Below are 19,633 nucleotides of genomic sequence, written 5' to 3' on the forward strand. Positions count from 1 at the left end.
GTAATTTTTTTATTGAGGGAAACGTTACGAAGTGGCGCTAAAAGTATACACAAACGCAGGCACAGACTTGCGTTGAACAGCTGTCTATGTTTTACATAACCAGCTGTTTACAGCCGCGTAACGACGCCAACAACAACGTGTATATTGGTTACCCTAGAAGCAGTAATTTGATATGAAACACTGGTGCTCGCGAGGAATGGTAGCCGTAGAGACTGCTACATGAACCAACTTCAGTGGATAAAGCCTAACTTCTGTTCACGTCTACTCCATGTGATGGCTATGTCATAGGAGTACATGTGTAATGTTTATTAAAATGTATAGCCAGAACTGCAACCTCAATCTGCGCTTTACGAATGACAGTTGAAAGTGTGGACTTGTCCTGGCACTAAGTAATTAGAGGCAAAGTGACACATGGTGGTCTTGAAAACGCTCTGTCCTGTCCATCTGTACCTTTCTGTTTCCGTATTTCACTTTGCGCTAGATAAAATGCAAACATTAGCATATATTTGAAATAGTAGTCAAGAGACGCGGTATGGCTTTGTGGTAGAGTACTTGATTGCCACGCAGATTTCAGGGGTTCGATTCCTGCTCGAACCCTCTGAATTCGTCGGGTCAACGTAGCCGATCTCAGTTTTTTTAACACTCTCTTGATAAAACTATTCATTTCCGTTCTTCTTGTTCCTGGGTAGATATAAACTGTCCATAGTCTGTGCGCATACCCGTGTACCTGTGGCACATAGGCGCCAACAGAATTCTGCCCCAGGGCTGGCGGATAGGGTTTCATGACGTAAGCGACGGGACTGTGACATTATTAAATACATGACCAGCGAGTCAAATCGGTCAATCCATCTAACCCTCCCGTAACAATTTCGGTCTACCCCAAGAAAAGGTGGTCCTTACGAGAGCACTCAGACGAATCGATAGATAGATAGATAGATATATAGATAGATATTGAAAGTGCATGCAGTACGCATAGAAATCCTTCACATTTATAAATCATGACATGCATGTTCGGCAAGTTAGGATCTCGTCACCGGTGTCTTTTTGTTCTCTTGGTGGATTAACTAGGCTTATATACAGTAAAAATTTGCATAGCATGATGTCAGCTCATTACGAGCACGAATGATTAGTGACAATCTAACTGTCATAGATGACGTATCACGTAAACATTGAACAAGCCACCTTCGGCTTTGTAATGCCACAGGCGTTTCGTTCATTTAGAGTACAATAAAAGAAGCCTGTAGCTTGTACGTTAACCCGTTTACGTTAACGTTTTTCCAGATACCTGAAAAAATTTGCGCAGGCGCGGCCTTCATGGAACGTACACTTTTACGGAACGTGAACCGCGCACCAAATATGCTTAATTTGTTCGCCCCTGTCTCATAAATCCACCTTCTTTCGAGGCTATTCGCGATATCAATTTAAGGACACTCTAGCCACCGAGGAAAAATAAGCCGATGTGCAAAAGATCGCTTCAATTGTTTCAGCAGGATTGCTTAAGCTCGATGACCTCGCATGGCGAAGTCGTAAGCGTAAAAGGCCCCAAGCAGGCTGTATAGGTAACGCCATCTAGCTGGGCTAAGATGGACTAGGTTATCACAATATTGTTATTGCGGAAATATCGTGCATTTTACTTTTGTTTTTATTGCCTTGTAGCGTCATAATTACGAATGAGTGGTCTTTTTAGCAATTTCTGCCTTCGAAAACACTAGGCGAAAAAAAAAGCGTATTCATTTCTGTGGTTGTGAAAATTGGTGGCACAAGATACCGACGCTATCACCCGATAACACTGCACCTTTACACTACTTGGCGTACATTTGGATACTTTACGCTAAAGGAAACTTTTTTTATGGTTTTGCTGCCGCGACAATCCAGCCTTATCTAAATCAAATATAGTTCAAATGAAGTTGTCTGCATGTTGTAGTTTATAAGTTTACGTACGTATACGCAACGGTTTCCGTATGGAATCTAAATCTTTCCTAAAAAATTCAGTGTTATAACACGGTAAACGCGATCTGGTATTGCGGTAACATGGTAACTTGAACATGTATACGTACCAGATAAACCATAATGTTTGCATAGAGAGGCACGAGCTTATGTGACTAATGAATAACATATAATGAAACGAATTCATAATTACCGTTCATGATCACCGCCTCCTTCACGATACGCCGATTCCCAAAGTGCGGGATATCTGAAGGAATTCTCGTGTATGCTGATGTGCTAACTTAACGGCTTTGTTGCAAACTCTGTTTCACTCAAAACTCATCCATAGCTGTTTGGCTCGGGGCTTAACAAACAAAACCTATCCAAGACCTATGCTGCTGTTACAAAATAGTGTTTTAAGAATAATAATTTTCTCTCCCATTTATTAACCTGGCAGCGTTCTGTTAAATTATCTTCATATTATCTCATTTATGGCGCTAACAATTTATAAAATACCTTCCCTAGTTCACAAAAAAATCTACAAGAACTTTGCACTACGCAACTCCATATTCAACGTGCCGCGTGCAAGCACCTGGCGAACAAGTAACTTCAACTTCCTTTCTGTAACAATGCTTCCTTTCTGTCTTCCTTTCTGTAACAATGCTTATGACGAACGATTGTTAGCATTCTTCAGAGCTGTCACCTGGAACTCTGTGCCTCTAGAAATAAAACCTATGGCTATCTTCAACATTTCATGTAAACGCTTTTTCTTGTCAAGGTAACTGTAATCACCTTCACATACGTACATTGTACATTGCTGAATTTTCTATCTGTATAAGGCCAATCATTTTCATGACCAATCGTGTACGTTGCTAACTTTTGTGCATGTTCTGCATTGGACCAGCTACTAGCCACGTAGGCTACCGGTCCAAATAATATGTACGCACTAATTGTACACATGTCTTAATAAGCTCATTCGGATATTGATTTAGGGACGCAAGTGTTAGTTCACTTTTGTCTGTTTTATGTATTTGACACACCCGTTGTAATGTAGAGGACAAAGAGTGTCTTCGGCGGGTGATACATCAATGAGCTATAATTATATGCATGACCCACCAAGGAGGCCTTGTAAGCACTGAGAATCTCGTGTTATCTTGGCCGACTGAATCACTCGAGAGCGGTACAAACATCTTTAATAAATGGAAGCAGCCGTTATGTCGCAAGTTTCAAAGAATAATGGAAACCTGTATGGTGAGCGTTTCTAAACTAAGTGTTTTAGTTGTGCACCTGTAGTGGAACAAATTTGAGTACAACAAAAGAATTTCTCCTGGAAGAAATTCGCTGTGAGAAATTTCTGCAAGCAGCCACAGTTGTCAGCGTTGGCTGTGTGGGGCAACAATTTTCTGCTGACTCATTTCACAGCAGGCGACGCGATATGTTCATAAAAGTATATACAATAAAAAACATATGTGCAAGACGTGATTGCGACCACAATCGCCTCGCGCTTATTCATAATAGAGATATTTTTTACCGGCATTCAAGGCCAGCTCAGAAGAGCTGCACTACGGTTGTAGAAAGTCGCGACACTTGCTAAAAAAAGGATCTCGGAAAGCGTGTTTCAAAACAACATTTTAGCGCTTCAAGCGATGAAGGCTCGAAGAAAAGGAAATGATTAAAACGCAAGTAGTTGTCATCTATTTTTTTTTTCAAATAAAAAAATTTGTGAAAACAAGACACTGCTGCAAAAAATTACGGTAGTGTAGACAAAAAGCTCTACAAGAACCTTGGCCAGACGGGCATTTGTTTGAACTGTCACGCATATTTGTAGCGTTCACAAAATAATGCTTTTTTGTAACGCATTGTGCTGCATTCACTTCATAATAATGTCATATGGCGACGCCATCAGTGGATGGTGATTTTTAACTGTCGTTCATTCCACCATTTAATTTTGCCTTTACACGTTGGATGAGGCATATAAGACTTTCGGCGTATTAAGGTTGCGTGTGCTGCCGCAGTACGGATTACTGTTGAGAACTATGTCGAGTTTTTTCAAACCCTCTGCTCTTGCTTTTGTTGACATGACGCTGGTGAGACAGTGAAAGAGCAGAAGCTGTGTTGTGCAGTGGTAAACCCTAGGTTACGTGTGCGGATGAATGTACCACACAAGACTAAAGACTGCCGTTTAACTAGGCTTAGTATAGTCTCGAAAGTTATAACGCACGGCATAAGGAATTCTCGCCTGACGTTATGAAATCCCGTTTTTCTGCCATAAACTGCATTATCCTGCACAATATCCACACAGCATATAGCGCTCTTAAACGGCACTGTGCTGCTGACAAAGATAGAAAGTTAGTTGAAGGGAAACAAAAAAAAAACGTAAGCTGCCCAGATGCGAATGTATGCTATATCTGTGTTCTAGTATATAGGAAGTATTTTCCTATATACATGCTGCATCCCTAGCGACACTCGGCTGACAATGGTAACGAAATCGCTGCAGTGCTCGGAACACTTCAACCCACCACGTATAATTGGTGGCTCCAGCTTTGGTGGCAGCTGGTCGATGTGATTCTGCACTTTATCTTGATTGGCGCGATTGCAGCAGTATATAGTACAGTGCGCTAAGTTGCCTGGAGCGTTTATTTCTCTTATCTAGCTGACGCCAGGCACGGTGTTTTTTGCGGCAGCCAGTGCGAGCTACTGCAACTGGCGCCGCTACTGGGTCAAACAGCGATTGTTGACAGAACCTCTCTTTGACGCCCTATATTTTCACCTGCCATTAATTACGCACCACCAGCTATCGTCCAGCGAATTGACAAGGTGGTCATTCGGCGCAACCCTTGTCGCTCTTCAGGGATGAACTGTACCGAATGAGCCACCTGGGCAAGCTTATGTCGTTGGCTCAAGTCAGCAGAACAAGGAATATAATGGTCCTTGCTTCTCACTACCACGGTGGCGTGAGATTTAAACGCACTCTTAAATCAATCAGCGACTACTTATTTTAGGGGCCGCAAGCATATATAATCCCAAAACCACCTAGTTATATTTCGCCGCCAATTATCCACACTACAACGTTTTCTACGCCTTTCTGTTACCCAAAGCTTTGAACTAGAAGAACCTATCCTCCGGCACCATCATCATCTACCTTTCCAAGACGACGTCGGTGATTGGAATGAATACTACAGCATTCTTCAACACCTAATGTTAACCTAATTGAAATCTAACCACCCTTTATGCGCGGTGCGTCACCCACAAAAAAGACGGGGTCTTTAAGGTAATAAGCTAGTCTCAAACACAGCGAAAGACTCACTAAGCGTTAATTAAACTGTCAACAACTCATCCAAATTTCAACTGTGTTTTTTAGAATTTGTGAGAGAACCATCTCACAATATACCTTTACCATCTCTCGTTCTGTTCTTCAGCCAGTCTCCTTCACACGGCGAACAGCAAAAATTTGTGCAAAGCGAAAAGAAAGGCGAGGCCCATATGTAACATAAATTGCATCCACTAGGAGGGTACACTTATAATTTAAAAAGAGGCACTCCCGCCGATAGGCGGTGCTCTTTCAAGCCACATGATACATTTGTCCAAGCGTAAGCTTCAGGACGAGGCTACTACAGCGATAAAAATGTATCAGCTAGCTCAGCTTCATTGAAAGCGAGCTTCTATCTTCTGAGAACAAGAAGAGGAAGTCAGCCTTGTTGGTGAAACGCAAATATATCGTTTACAATAATACGTACGAACTGCAAACGCAAAGGCATGTTAATGCAGGCATTGGGCTGAACAACAATGTATCAGAGGGGCTTCAATAAGTCACTTTTGGAAGCGCTGCTGTTATATGAAGCACAATAATAGTTTGAAATGTTCATTTGTATGGCCACGTTATGTCTTTCAATAAATACTGCTTCGCTTAAAGAGCCTTACTAAAGAAACGCTGAATTTCTGATGGTTTGAATGCAGTGTCATTAAAATGCATTTCGAAATGTTAGTACGAAGCATGAAAAATGAGTGTGGTCCACTCACGCACCTGTGGCTACGATGACATCTCGCTTATACCAAAGTGCGGAAATGTTCTTTACCCAATTAAAGCCACTGTCCTTGATAAGTCGATGTGGTCGGAAAAGCTTATGAGCTTCCATACTAGCAATCACACTTGTTACCTTTTCCACGGAAGAGTGCTCTCATTTACAAACTGTGACATGGTCGCCAAAAAATTTCGCAGATGGAATGGACTGATACGCTTTGCCTTCGTCACAATAGTCTCTGTTGCCTATTTTCGCATATCAGAAAGATACCTCGGATGGTTGGTCAGTTGAATCAGAAAGTTTATCTGAACATAATAAATGGATTAGAACAGATACTACGTGGGGACATCATGAGAGTACATGACGCATGATGCATTCAACTTATACTTGAATAACATTGCTAGAAACTTCAATGTCGCGTTCTATTGCAAATAAAATTAGGGCTCAAATGTGGTACGTACGGTAAGATTTGAGTATGCGTGCCTTCCATACGTGTCGTTCGTTAGGTCTGGTGGTTCTGTCCGGTTTTTAGGAATAAGTATCGATTGTCCGTGCAAAGCAACTTGAACCTTCACGTAAGTTTGCATCCAGATCCACATGCTAGATGTGATCGCAGCGATGATTATTTTGGCGACCGATGGAGACACCATGTTGTAACAGTGCAAGCAAGCGTTTCCTGGAAACAAATGATAACTGCAACAAAAAGAAAACAAATGTACGTATAATTAGGATGTTACTTCAGTGAGTTTAAGGTAAGAACTGTTCCTAGCTACAGTGGTAAGTAGATGAGAACAAATAAAAAAAAATCACAGCATACCCACGAGGTGAATGATGACGAATGGAACGAAGCTCTGTGCAGAAGGACGCATGGTCGCATGGACGGACGCACGGAGAGACATACAGATGCACGGACGGACGGACGAATGCACAGACAGACGCACGGGTAGACGCATGGACTAATGGATGGACCATGGGACGCACGGACGGACGGACACTCTGAGTACCAGCGTCTCACATCGTTTCACCACATTTTGGATGGATGCTATGAGCCTCTCCTTCATAACGGGCTGGTGATATGTGTGCCACCAGGCTCGGAAGAAAAAAAAAACGAAAAGAAATGTCTCTTTTTATGTTGGCCTAATGCCTTATCTACTTTGATTAAATTCATCCGATTATAACACAGAAAATTAGAAACTTGTGTTCCACCTCTCTGCCTTTCTGGCTGAATGACCTCATTCTCCCACTATTTCTGCCCTTTATCTCTACTGTTTTGCCACTTATACTCCAACAGTCTCTTCCTTACCTCTATCGCGGTCGTGTTCAGCTTCCATGTTTGTCCCTGAAACCCAAAGCCTCATGGAGGCTTTTACCCGCAGGTATACCCGGGTGGATATCGGCGCATTAAATCAGAACATGTTTCATCGCTCGGGGTGCTTTCAAACGCGTAGTCATGAAGTGAGATTCAGTAAAGAAGAAAAACAATACACATGCTGTTGCGGAATTAAGAGAACGATGCATCATGTTTTATCGTTTTGTTAAGTTCCCCACAGCATGTTTATTGTTCTCATATACAAGTCTCGCCATCCAGCGGACACTCTCAGGACTAAACGAGATACGACGGCATGGGACGCATGACCCACGGTGTAAGAAGCTTCGCCTCTAAAAGGAAAAACACAACCCTGACGTGTTCACTACGTCCCAACAAATGTTTGCTTAAAAACGAACTTTATGAATTATTCCTATTTGACGAACAAATGGGTGCCGAATTTTTGTTTAGTTAGGTGGAAGAGACGACATCTGTTTGATCGCGCACAACAGGTGGTGTTGGTCATGAAATGCATACGGAAGATACTTCACAATTTGGGTTTACGACCCGCCGCTGAAATATGGCAGTTCGACAATGCGTAACGCGCATTGGCATACTTAGACAGGTCATGTAACTGGGCTAGTTTCAATAGATTATCATGCGAGCATCGCGAACGGCGACAAACAGAAGAAGAAAGGACCGGAACAAACTCTTATTTTACAGCGTGAGTGGTTATCATGGCAAAACAGCAGCCAATTTCAGCGGAATTGCGGTCCGCCGGCATGCATCACATCGGCCGCGTACATTAAAAAGAAAAACAAAACAAAAGCAAAAACAGGGTTCATGCAGGATTTCAGCTCAAGAATTTCGCGAGGCAGGCACATGCTCCACCACAAAGCTATGCTAAAACTTGAATATTTTTTTTACTACATAAGCGTCATTTATGGCGAGCAAGCGCGTTGAAATGTAAAATATTACGTGATAGATGAATAAAACCAATCAAGGCACTACACTGTGTGAATTGCGTGGTGACTGGCTGTTTTCAACCATATTAATCATTACAAAGAGCTTGGTGAAAAGTCTTTGTTAATGTAATTTGGCGCGGACAACGGTTGGGGGAGGGAATTCGGGGATTCAAACTTTTTTCAGAATTTGCAATTTTTGTAGATTTTAGAATTTATACACGTACGTAAGGCACGAGGAAATCCCGCCTCCCCGAAAAATTTTTTTTTACGTTGCTGTCATTCACATAACAATAAGAATGTGTAATGCTATGTAGGTGCGCATAAAGTCATCAGAACGCACAGCAGATGACTATTTATGTCATTTAATGAGATTACTTACAGCGTAGTGAGCCCTCGCAACAGTTCTTGTAGTAGGTGTCGTAAGAGTGTGCGGCGAGCTTTATAGGTTTCGCCGCCAGCTCACGCTCTGATTGGTCATGTGCAAGTCCTCCAACCGTGCTGACTTTTGCAGCTCTGTCCTAACCTTTCACAGAGCATCCATAGTCCCACAGCGTCCCTGTCACGGCAGCTGTAATTCTTGGTTTGTACTGTACCACACAGTTTCAAACACTTATGTCAACCAACGCACGCCCCAAGAACGCGTGTTAACCTATCGAACACGAACTTTGGAAGAACCACACGAATGAACGAATGTTGCAGTAGATAGCGGTGGCTGCGAGGGGTTTAACTGCTTTACTGTAAATTCCAAATTAAACACGAAAAATCACCTGAGTACACCTTCCAGAGAGAGGAAGTGTCGCGAAGGCTGAACCCCCCCCCCCCTTCCTTTAATTGGAAGGACTGCAGATTCTCTTCGCACACTGGATATGCAGGTGACCTATCTCTAACTGGTCAAGCAATCTAAACTGTGTCACGTCTGTTCTTCAGCATACCAACTATATGCGCGTACAACATCAGTTATAATTTTTGCTCGTACTGATTTAAGTAGCAGCAGTGAAGCTAAATACTGCTTCACTCGGCTGGTGGGTGCCAACTGCTTTTGTACAGTAGCATTTCAGCCTGCATTACTCTAGAATGCCATGACAAATCAAGAGAAAGTGCATAAAAATAATTTTTGTGTCAAGTAACACTGACTTTCATATTAAAAAAAAAAAGCGAAGCTACGCTGCATGTGAACTTGGGAAGTATTCGTTAGATCGGCTGCTATATTTCTTTCTGCAATTGCTATAATCGTCTAGCGATCAATCCGGTACTCTAGAGGAGAAAATGAGCCACCGTGGCACATATGCAAAAGCCGCTGCTGCCCCTTGCATTGCGCAAAGCGTCGTTCCGGAAATCGCAGTAGGGGAGTGAATTTAATTGTGCTTTTTAAGTAGCAAGGTATATAGTATATGCCTACAGGGCGAAGCTAAATATGCATTTTGGTTATTATAGTCAAGTATTACGTGATCGTTAATTATATATGGCCTGACAAAAGCCGCTACTGCAGCGAAAAAGAAGCTGTTGGCCCGAAAAAGCTGTAATTAACTGATCATGTGTGTGCACGACATGGGTGTACGAAGCTTTGTATGGTTATACAGTAATCTTTATTATTAGAGCCGTATCGCACCCAAGAATCCTGAATTCGAGGTTGCTGAATTTTTTATATAGAAACCTAAAGTGACAAAGAAGCACATTTTAAATGCTTACGACGAGAAATCTTTATATAGGCGCCATACAAAGATACATGCTATCGTGATTATATGGACCGCTACTGAACTCAGTAGCATTATTTGCTGTTACATTTCAAATATTCTTGACCAATGTTCTCCCCAAAAGTCATAACTCTTGCTCTACTGGGCTACCCTTAAGGGAAGGCCTCCCAAGAGTTTCGTTAAACAAGAGCGAATGAAGAGGTTCAATTGCACACCTCAGGTGGGGGCACCGTTCCTATTGTTAAACGCATCCGAGTCCTTGGAGTGATTATCGAATCCAACGGGGTGAATGGTGAGACTGTAAACAAGCTCTCTAACAAGGTCACCAACGCCGTCAGACGTATCGAGCGAGTCACAAATAGAAGAGGTGCACTGAAGGAGGCCAGCCTCATTAGACTGGTACACTGCTTTGTCGTTTGTCACATCGCATACGTAGCTTCAATGCACAACTGGTATAAAGGCGAAAAGAACAAGACTAATATCATCATCCGCAAGGCATACAAAGTCCCTCTTGGCCTACCAGAATCTGCCAGCACTGAGAGGTTACTCCAACTGGGGATTCATGGATGAAATAGCGGAAGCACAGCGAATCTCAAACCTCGAAAGGCTTACTCTCACCAACGCGGGAGCACACATATTACAAGAGTTGGGCATCACATATCACCGACAGCATGTTAAGAAGGTGGACATACCTAAGCAAATTAGAGAGAAAATATACGTTGCCCTGGCTCCAAGAAACATGAACCCGATTTACAACCTAGGTCGCAGAAAAGCCAGAGGAACACTTCTACTGAAAAACTATTGCGACGATAAAAGCACGCGTTTCACTGACACCGCATGCTATCCGGACAGGCGGCGTTTAGCTATCGTTGTGATTAAGGACAACGCACGTAGCTAGCATGAAGACCTGACACCCGGAGATATCTCAAGAAATGGCAAATTCTCTGGCTATAACTGACCCTGAAACTCAAACTCTGCTCAATGACTGACGCTCAGCAGTACAAAATTTCGCTAAAGGTCAGATTTTCGACTGAAGCCCTTCACGTACCGGTGCATGCCAGCCATATTTCCCAGGCTACCTTGATCTGGATCCCGCCCATATGGGTGAAGCCTGCCCGCCCTTCTCCAACCTCAACAAGGTAGCGCCCTCCACCGCACGCGATGCAACAAACCGTGCAGGAGGTGATTGCCTTCTTGAAGAGTACGCGGACTGCGATCCGCTTACGAGATACAATGAACTGACCAAGGCGTTCCACTTGGCCCGCCAATGCTATCCTTCGCCTCATGACAATTTATTCAGAGCCCGAGCGGTTGCCTGGCGACAGTTGCAAACGAGCATTTATCCTTATCTCCTAATATGTCGCCGAATATACCCCGATATATAGCACCAACTTCTGTAAGGTCTGCCAGACAGACAAAGCTACGCTAACACAAATGCTCTGGGCATGCGAGGCTAAAGCGAAGCATATTATTCCCGATGTTCTTTCGGTGAGGTGGGAATCCGCTCTACGTAGCTCCAAGCTCGCCGACCAACTCTGGGCAGTCCAGCAGGCCCGTGAAGCGGCGGAGAGTCAAGCCCTTGATGTCCTTACATAGAAGACCTGAGCCCGGACCACTAATTTGTCGGACTATAAAGTTTTTTCACCACCACCACCATGCAAATATCTGCTAAAGCGATGACAATGAAACACTCGCCCGTGCTACTCCAATTCACGTGTAAACGGGAAAATATTACTCTGGCAAATACACTAACAACGTCGACACTTGAGCAGAGCCGGAAGACACTCACTTAAACTTTTAGGATAAAATGTGTGCGTGTGACTGAAAATTATTCACCATAAAAGTTGCTGGCTTTCTGGAGGTCATTTCCGGTTTCCTAACAATACAAACACCATCGTTATCATCATGAACCTGACTATGCCTACTGCAGAGAAAAGGCCTCTCCTATGATCCGCCAATCAACACGGTCGTGTGCTTTGCATCACCATAATATACCTGCGAACTTTTTCAATTTCAATGGCCCACCTAATTTTCTGTATTCCCTTCGTGTGTTGGCCTTCAATGAGAATCGAATCAATTACGAATAATGACCAGCGGTTACCCTGCCTACGTGTTGCGTGCCCAGCCCATGTTCATTTTTTCTTCATAACTTCAACAATTATATCATTAACCCTGGTTTGTTCCCTGACCCACTCTGCTCTATTCCTGCCTCTTAAGGTTGCATTTGTAATTTTCCGGTCCATCGCTCACTGCGACGTCCTCATTCTAAGCTGAACCCTCTTTGTAAGCCTCCATGTTTCTTCTCCGTAGGTGAGTACCGGCAAGATGCAGGGAGTATATACCTTCCTCTTGAGAGTAAGTGGCAGATTAACATTCATGACTTGAGAATGGTTGCCGAATGTGATGCACCCCACTATTATTTTTTTAGTTCTTTCACTCTTATGGCTCGGCTACCCGGTTGCTTCTTGTCCGAAGCAGACGTTTTACTTTACAACTTCCAGCGTTTCTCCACCTATCGCAAAGTGATGTTTTTGCTAAGACTGGTGCACATTACTTCAGTTTTGTGCATAATAACTTTCAGACCAACTCTCCTGCTTTCTGTGTCCACTTCAGTAATCATGAGCGGTAATTGGTACCCTGAGCGACTCATCAAGGCAATTTCATCAGCGAATTGTAGGTTACCAAGATACCCTCAATTAACTCTTATCCATAACTCTTCCCAACCTAGGCTCCGGAAAACCTCCTGTACACACGCAGTGAATACCATTAGAGAGACCGTGTCTCCCTGACTCACACCCTTCTTTATCGTGATTTTGTCGCTTTCTTTATGAAGAACTATGGTGGCTGTAGAATATCTGTAAATTTCTTCAAGTATGTTTATGTAGAGTTCTTCAATGCCCTCATTTAGTAGTGCCGTTTTACTCAGACGACACATCTGCTGATGTGTCGTCTGAGTAAAACGCCTTCTCGTAATCTATGAAGGCTATGTATAGAGATTCGTTGTATTCCACGCTTTTCTCTATTACCTGATTAATATTGTGATGAGCTAAACTGACGGGTAGTGGGATACTAGCAGAGGAAAGCCGCAGGACAGAAAACGAGGAAGACAGAGATATGTGGATATGCTGGAAAGATGGCTAGGTGCAATCGGCATGACCTTAAATGTAAATAAGAGTGCAGTATTAATATTCCCGTTAGCAGATCCCATCTCAATTTCAATATGTTATAAACAAGAGCCCATTCCGCAGGTGGAATCTCCTAAATATTTGGGAGTAATTTATATAGCAAACTTAAACTGGACTGCCCACATAGCATAGCATCTAAAGCACGATACGTCTTAGGAATTCTTCGTAAACTGAGCAGCCGTCGATATGGTCTACGCAGAAGCACAATGGCGATGATATATAAAATGTATATGTGACCAATGCTAGAATTTCGGTGCGTATTGTTCTCAGGTGGCCCTCCTTACAAAATAAAGCCTATGGTTATGCTTGAACTAGAAGCCTTGAGATTTTGTCTAGGGCTTTCTAGGTTTGTAACAAACAATGTTCTGTATTAGGAAGTACGATTACCTACGTTGCCTTGTTGTTTTCTTATCCGAACGGTTCAGACGTTTCTGTAATTTTATAGCCATGTGCCAAGACGATCTGAATATGCTTTAATAAATGACCCAGACACCTTTTTTCTTGCCCATTGGCTATGGTTTCGAACACCTCAGATTAATTTTGTCAAGAAACAACTAGATAGGATAAATGTAAAAATTCGAGATGTGATTGCGGCGAAGGTTACAAATCAAAATCTTAAGATGGAATTCGATGAGATTTTCTCCTCTAACCCCAAATTGCAATCCTATACGGTCCTAAATAGCCGACTGTACGATTATCTTGCACAAACAAAAACGAATATTATTATAGCCACAGATGCTTCAGTAATGTATGAAAAGACAGGTTTAGGGGTACATACTCCCATTGGCTTGACTGGTCTTTTTCATTGAGACTACCGGATTTCACCCCCGTTTTCGAAGCTGAATTGTTGGCAATAGTTCTAGCACTGCAAAAGTTACTTTTGAATGCCTATAACGCGATCATAATCACGGATTCTCTGTCAGTACGTACGTCGATTACGGCGTCAACAAAATCGATGGCCTTAAAGACGATCCTTATGCTAGTCCTCCTCAGCTGCAGCTACTGAAATTAGTATGGGTACCTGGTCATTGCGGCTTAGAAGTGAATGAAATCACTGACTCTCTAGCGGGAGCAGCATTGGAAGGTCCAGTACTATCAGTCCTTCCCTAAGTGGCCACTATAACTGCGCCAAGATACGGAAAACTTTCGCTTCGTGCAGACGCTATGGAAGCAATAATGTCAACACCAGAATTTACTCACTTGAGATTTCCGTGGAAAATTCATTGGTCTCCCACAAGACTGTTGAGAGCCATAATAACCAGATTTCGATGTCGTGTCTCCCCGTTAAATTTCTATTCACATAGGGCTGGTCTGGCGATATCACCGTTACGCAACTTTGTTCAGAGTCAGAAACAATAGAGCACTATTTTTTCTCATGTCGCCCATACAAATTGCTCAGAAAAAGACTTTTACACATCCCGTTCGCTAGCCTGGGGCTGAACTTCACTGTAGAAAATATACTTTCCTTTGGTGCTTCCCATGAGGGCTTCAACGAGGACGTATTTGATGCAGCTCGCAATTACCTTAGTGAAAGTGAAGAATTAAGCTTTTAATTGTGTGATTATTAGTCTTGCGGAATTATTCCAACAGAAACAGGCACTTTGTTTATCCCCGCTAATTTCTTTTCAAGCTAATGAATGCATTGTCTGATCTGAACGAGTGACAAACAATTATTACACTCCTTTGATTCTACCTAGGGTGTCTTTTCTTTTCTTTGTAGGGTAGTTTTGATATTGAATATAAAAAAAGTCTCGCTGAATTAAGTCATCGATTCCTGGCCGATCCCCCTGAGTGGGTATGAGCTATGGCTATGGAATAATCATCATCTTCATCAGAGCAGTGGTGCTGGTGGCAATGGTTGCGAAATTAATCAGCTCCAAGCTGAAATCGATGCCCTCGAATGGAAAAGCCGCTGCCTTAACCTTGAATTTCATGGCATTAAACAGGCAGAAAAGGCAAACTTGATTTACAAGCTAAAAAACTTGCCACACAACTTGCGCTTCCACAACTATCGGCAACGACGTGTCGTGGTTCACTGCCTACCGTCCAAGAAAGATAAAATCCCCGGCATTATCTGTCACTTTACCAAGCAGGCTGATAGGGTTCAGTGGTGGTTGAACCGAAAGAAATTACGTGACAGGAATGATGTGATCTTTATTAGGGAAAATGTGACCAAACAAACACGTGCTCTCCTGTTTGAAGCAAAAAACTGGGCCAAAAAGGCAATGTACAAGTATGTGTGGCACAACAACGGTCGGGTACTTGTTCGCAAAGCCGACGGTGAACAGGCGGTGGTGATATCTACCCTAGATAATCAAGATAAACTAGGCTAAAAGCCCTGTAATTTTCTAACTCAATGGCAGACACAAATGTTGAGACCTATGTTTTGCCCCAAGTGTGTGATCAATACATCGGGAAACCATTCCTCATATCATTTAAATGGTTTCACCTGAATATTCATTCTGTAATAAATAAGAAGCCCGATCTTTGTTTGTTCCTTGAACAACCCAGTTTTTCATTTGATGCATTATTATTGACAGAAACTTGGTGTACGAATTATCTTGATGTTTGGCGCCCTCTATCCTACAATACATTTTATTTAAATCGTTCCTATTCACGTGGTGGCGATATATGCATCTTGATTAAGGAAGCATTTACTTGTGAATTACTATCTGAACTTTCTGTCACTACACATGACTGTGAAATGCTGTCAATTAAAGTGCAAAACATGGTATTGACTGTCTGCTACCGTCCTCCCAGTGGTGCTAGAGCTCAATTTTTTAGTTATTTTGAATCAATTGCAGAGTTCGTAAACGAAAGTCGTTTTGATGTTGTGTTTCGTGGTGACATTATTATTAATATGAAGAATGACTCTCTCAAGGAAAAGCTTGATTTTTTGTTCTTGGTAAATGGCCTAGTTAATGTAAGTAATTTACCCACTAGAATAACTCAACATTCCTAAGCTTCAATCAATATCTTTTTCACAAATATTTATTCTGCAAATGTGAAAGCAGGTGTTTTCGCGTATGATATAAGTGATCACCTACCTATTTTTTTGTTGCAACCTACATATACGTAGCAAGAGTCCAAAATGAAAACATTTTGTCCAGAGAATTACAGAAGAAACTTTATCACGATTTCGTAGTCAAATAGAACACACTTCTTGGGAGGAAGTGTTGAGGTGTTGTGACGCAAATAGGGCGTACAAAACCTTTCTTCGTATTCTTAAACCTATATATGAAGCTAGTTTTCCGGCCATTTGCATGAAGCAAAGGCGGAAAATTCGAAAGCCCTGGATAAGCTCCGAGCTTCTTTCCGGAATCGAAGAGAAGAATAAATTGTACCACAGATTCATTAAAACTAAAGACTGTTTGCTGTTTCAACAATTCAAATCATGCCGTAATCGCTTGGATAAGGATATAAAGAAAGCTAGGCGTAAGTACTTTGTAAACTATTTCACCACCGCTGCTGGATGCTCTGAGCTTATGTGAAAAAGGCTAAACACTGTGTTAAATGTAAACACCACTCCTAAAAAGATTACAAAATCAGAGGTAAATGGTGAAGATCTCTCTAGTAAACTGTCTGCAAACGCTTTTATTAAGCATTTTGTTAGCTTTGCAAACATTCCCGTTGGGAAATACAATGTAAATAGCCTTCCTTACATTACGTACACATTTTTTTGAACCCTGTAAATTAGCCTGAAGTGATTTTATAACTCATCACCTAAATACCAGTAAAGCAAAAGACATAGATGGCTTCCGGATTAAACCCATAAAGCATGTAATTGATCTATTAGCACCTTCTCTTTCTTAAAATTTCAACCTGTGTCTAAACCAGGCTGTCTTTCCCTGCAGAATGCAAGCTGCACGTTTGACGGCGTTATTTAAAAAGGGTAATAAAAATGACATGGGTAACTATCGCCCTATATCTATTCTTCCAGTATTTTCAAAAGTACTTGAAAAATAATTTTGAATCGATTTACTGAATTAAAAAAAAACATAACTTTATAACACCATTTCAATTTGGTTTCCGCAAAGGTCTTAGCACTGAACTGGCGTTATTGGCTTAAAAATACTTGATAATAAAAGCACTTAAGGAAAGTAAATTAGTCCCAGGAATTTTTGTTGATTCGCTAAAACATTCGATCTTATAAATCATACCCTTCTTTTAGAGAAACTGTTACGCTATGGATACCGCGGCAAGGCGGCAGAACTCATAAAATCGTATCTACAACATAGTATTCAGCGAGCCGACATAAACCAGGATCTCTCTAGTCCCGTTGCCGTGTCTTCAGGTGTGCCACAATGCAGTATCTTAGGCCCATTCGTTTTTAATCTCTATATTATTTATATCATTTGCATAAACCTTGAGAGAAATTTATAATTTACGCTGATGATACTAGCATCTTTTTAATAGGGAATTCGGCTGATGAATTAATAGATGAAGCCAATTTAACCTTACAAATGTTAGACGAATGGGCACCTCAAAACAGTTTCAAATTAATACAAATGAAAGAAATGCTATTTTATTTCGTAGTAAAAATCAAAAAAATTATAGGTAATCAAACTTTCACAGTAAACGCCTCTCCTATCGCCCTCGCATCCAGCTTTAAAACATTAGGCGTCGTCTTTCAGGAAACATTATGCTGGGATGCACATGTCGATTGCCTAGTAACAAAGCTCTCTCAAGTGACAAGTATTGTTTACCGCAATTGTCATATACTGTCACAAAACATTATGGCTAATTTCAACAGTTTGTTTCAATCCAGACAGAACTAGTGTAATTTAGTTTGCGGCACCACTACACAAGGAAATCTACACAGAATACACGTCCTACAAAAAAAGTTCTTACGCACAATTGAAAATGTGCCAAGACATTTCCACACACTTGCGTATTTCTTAAAATATAGGATACTTCCAGCCACAACACTATATGATTACCGTTTGTGTAAAGCGTATAAACAAGAGTTAAAAACCAGATCATATTTTCTTATGCACCTTTCCAGGTTACAAGAAAACACCCCTGTATATGCAACACGTAAAAGGGAGTACTGGAAAATACCGACAGTGCGAACAATATATTGTTACGTTTAAAAGAGACTGGTAGACGTTGAAAGGGGCCGTTTATTAGGTCGTCAGGGGCAGCTCAGAAGCGGCCGACTGGTTAAGGATCCTCCTGATCCTCTTCTTCCTCTCTCGCTCTGGGCGACCAGTGAGTTCCCCGTATACGCTTCTTTTTCTTCGTGCATGTACGCAACATTCCTCGCCGCGCAGACGAAGGCCGCCGGACGAGTCAGTCGAGTTGTCGTGGCGTGTACAGTTTCAGGCGCGCAACATGAACCACTTGAGTTTTGGCAGCTCGTCGACCGCTCGCCGTGAGACGAGCTATTACATAGTGGACCTGTGTAAGTCTGTCGACTAGAGTGTACTAGAATGGGGGAGTGGGTCCACTGTGGCCGGCGGCAAGCGGTGCGGGTGAAGCAAAAACGGCGGAAAATTTGGTGGCGCTGCAGTAGCCTTCTCCTGAAGTGACGTCAGTTTCGGCGGGAGCGTGCGAGTCGTGCGGCGGTTCGGGCCGCACGACGCGCTGGCGGGGACGCTGAGCGCTCGATGTTGTCGTCTGCTCGACGCGCCGTCGTCTGTTCGATGCACCGTCGTTCGTGCGCTGTTTTCACAATTTGTCTCCTGGTTCTTTTTTTACACATTATTAGAGACAAAAACAAGTGACATGAAATAAAATGTATGCTTTTTTTCGTGAACGCGTAGGTTTGTATTTCCCTTTGAGCAAAGCCGTCTGGACAAAGAATACGCGGCAGACGGCACGTTTGCGTGCGCAGATATGTGTCTGCTGGTTGCATAACGGAGCGTTCCAAGCTGCTTCAAAAGATTAGAGGATGAGCACGTCTAGGCGTAGAAATTACTGTTGTGTCGTAGGCTGCCAAACCGGATACAGCAGAGTTAAAAACCAGCCCAAGCTCTCACTCTTTGGAGTACCTCAAGACGAAGAAAGACGCCGGCTATGGGACCAGAATCTCAACCGCGCTGATCGGCCCTTGCAAGTCACCGATGCCATTTGCGAGCTGCACTTCGAGCAAAAATACATACTAAGGCAATATGTACATATTATCGAAGGCCGAGAAGTATATATAGAGCGGGGAAAGCCGGAACTTCGCAGTGATGCTGTACCCATAATTATACCTCATCTCCTGAAGTGTCCTGACGAGCAGCCCACACCGGAGCAGTCAACGAAGAAGAGAGCGGCTTCACCACCAACCTGTGAAGACCAGCCGTCAAAAAGAACTGCGCTGCAATCAGTTGAGCCGCAACTGAGATTTGAAGATTGCGAAAGTGCGAGGCAAAGCGACAACGCATTTGAACTTGAAGACGTTGTCCGGCCAAACGACCACTGGGCAATGCACAAGTTTCGTCATTATGACGGAATTGCTTATGTTTCGGCCTCCCTAAGTCGTGAACTCGTAAGCATCGAAAAGACTGTGCTCATGAATTACGGTACCGACCGGAGTGAAGTGATTTGT

The 19,633-nt window shown here is 42.5% G+C and overlaps 1 protein-coding gene across 1 annotated transcript in view; it reads right to left on the reverse strand.

Annotated features, from left to right (window-relative positions):
- LOC119167611 (AB hydrolase superfamily protein YfhM) overlaps positions 1–19,633 on the reverse strand; it is a 73,398-nt gene that overhangs the window by 31,987 nt on the left and 21,778 nt on the right. Inside the window, exon 2 of the mRNA XM_075866033.1 lies at positions 6,410–6,641. Coding sequence (XP_075722148.1) covers positions 6,410–6,598 — 189 coding nt within the window. The 5' untranslated portion in view covers positions 6,599–6,641. The remainder of the gene's footprint in view (positions 1–6,409; positions 6,642–19,633) is intronic.

Source organism: Rhipicephalus microplus, chromosome 6 (genome assembly GCF_043290135.1).
Source record: "Rhipicephalus microplus isolate Deutch F79 chromosome 6, USDA_Rmic, whole genome shotgun sequence".
Lineage (NCBI taxonomy): Eukaryota > Metazoa > Arthropoda > Arachnida > Ixodida > Ixodidae > Rhipicephalus > Rhipicephalus microplus.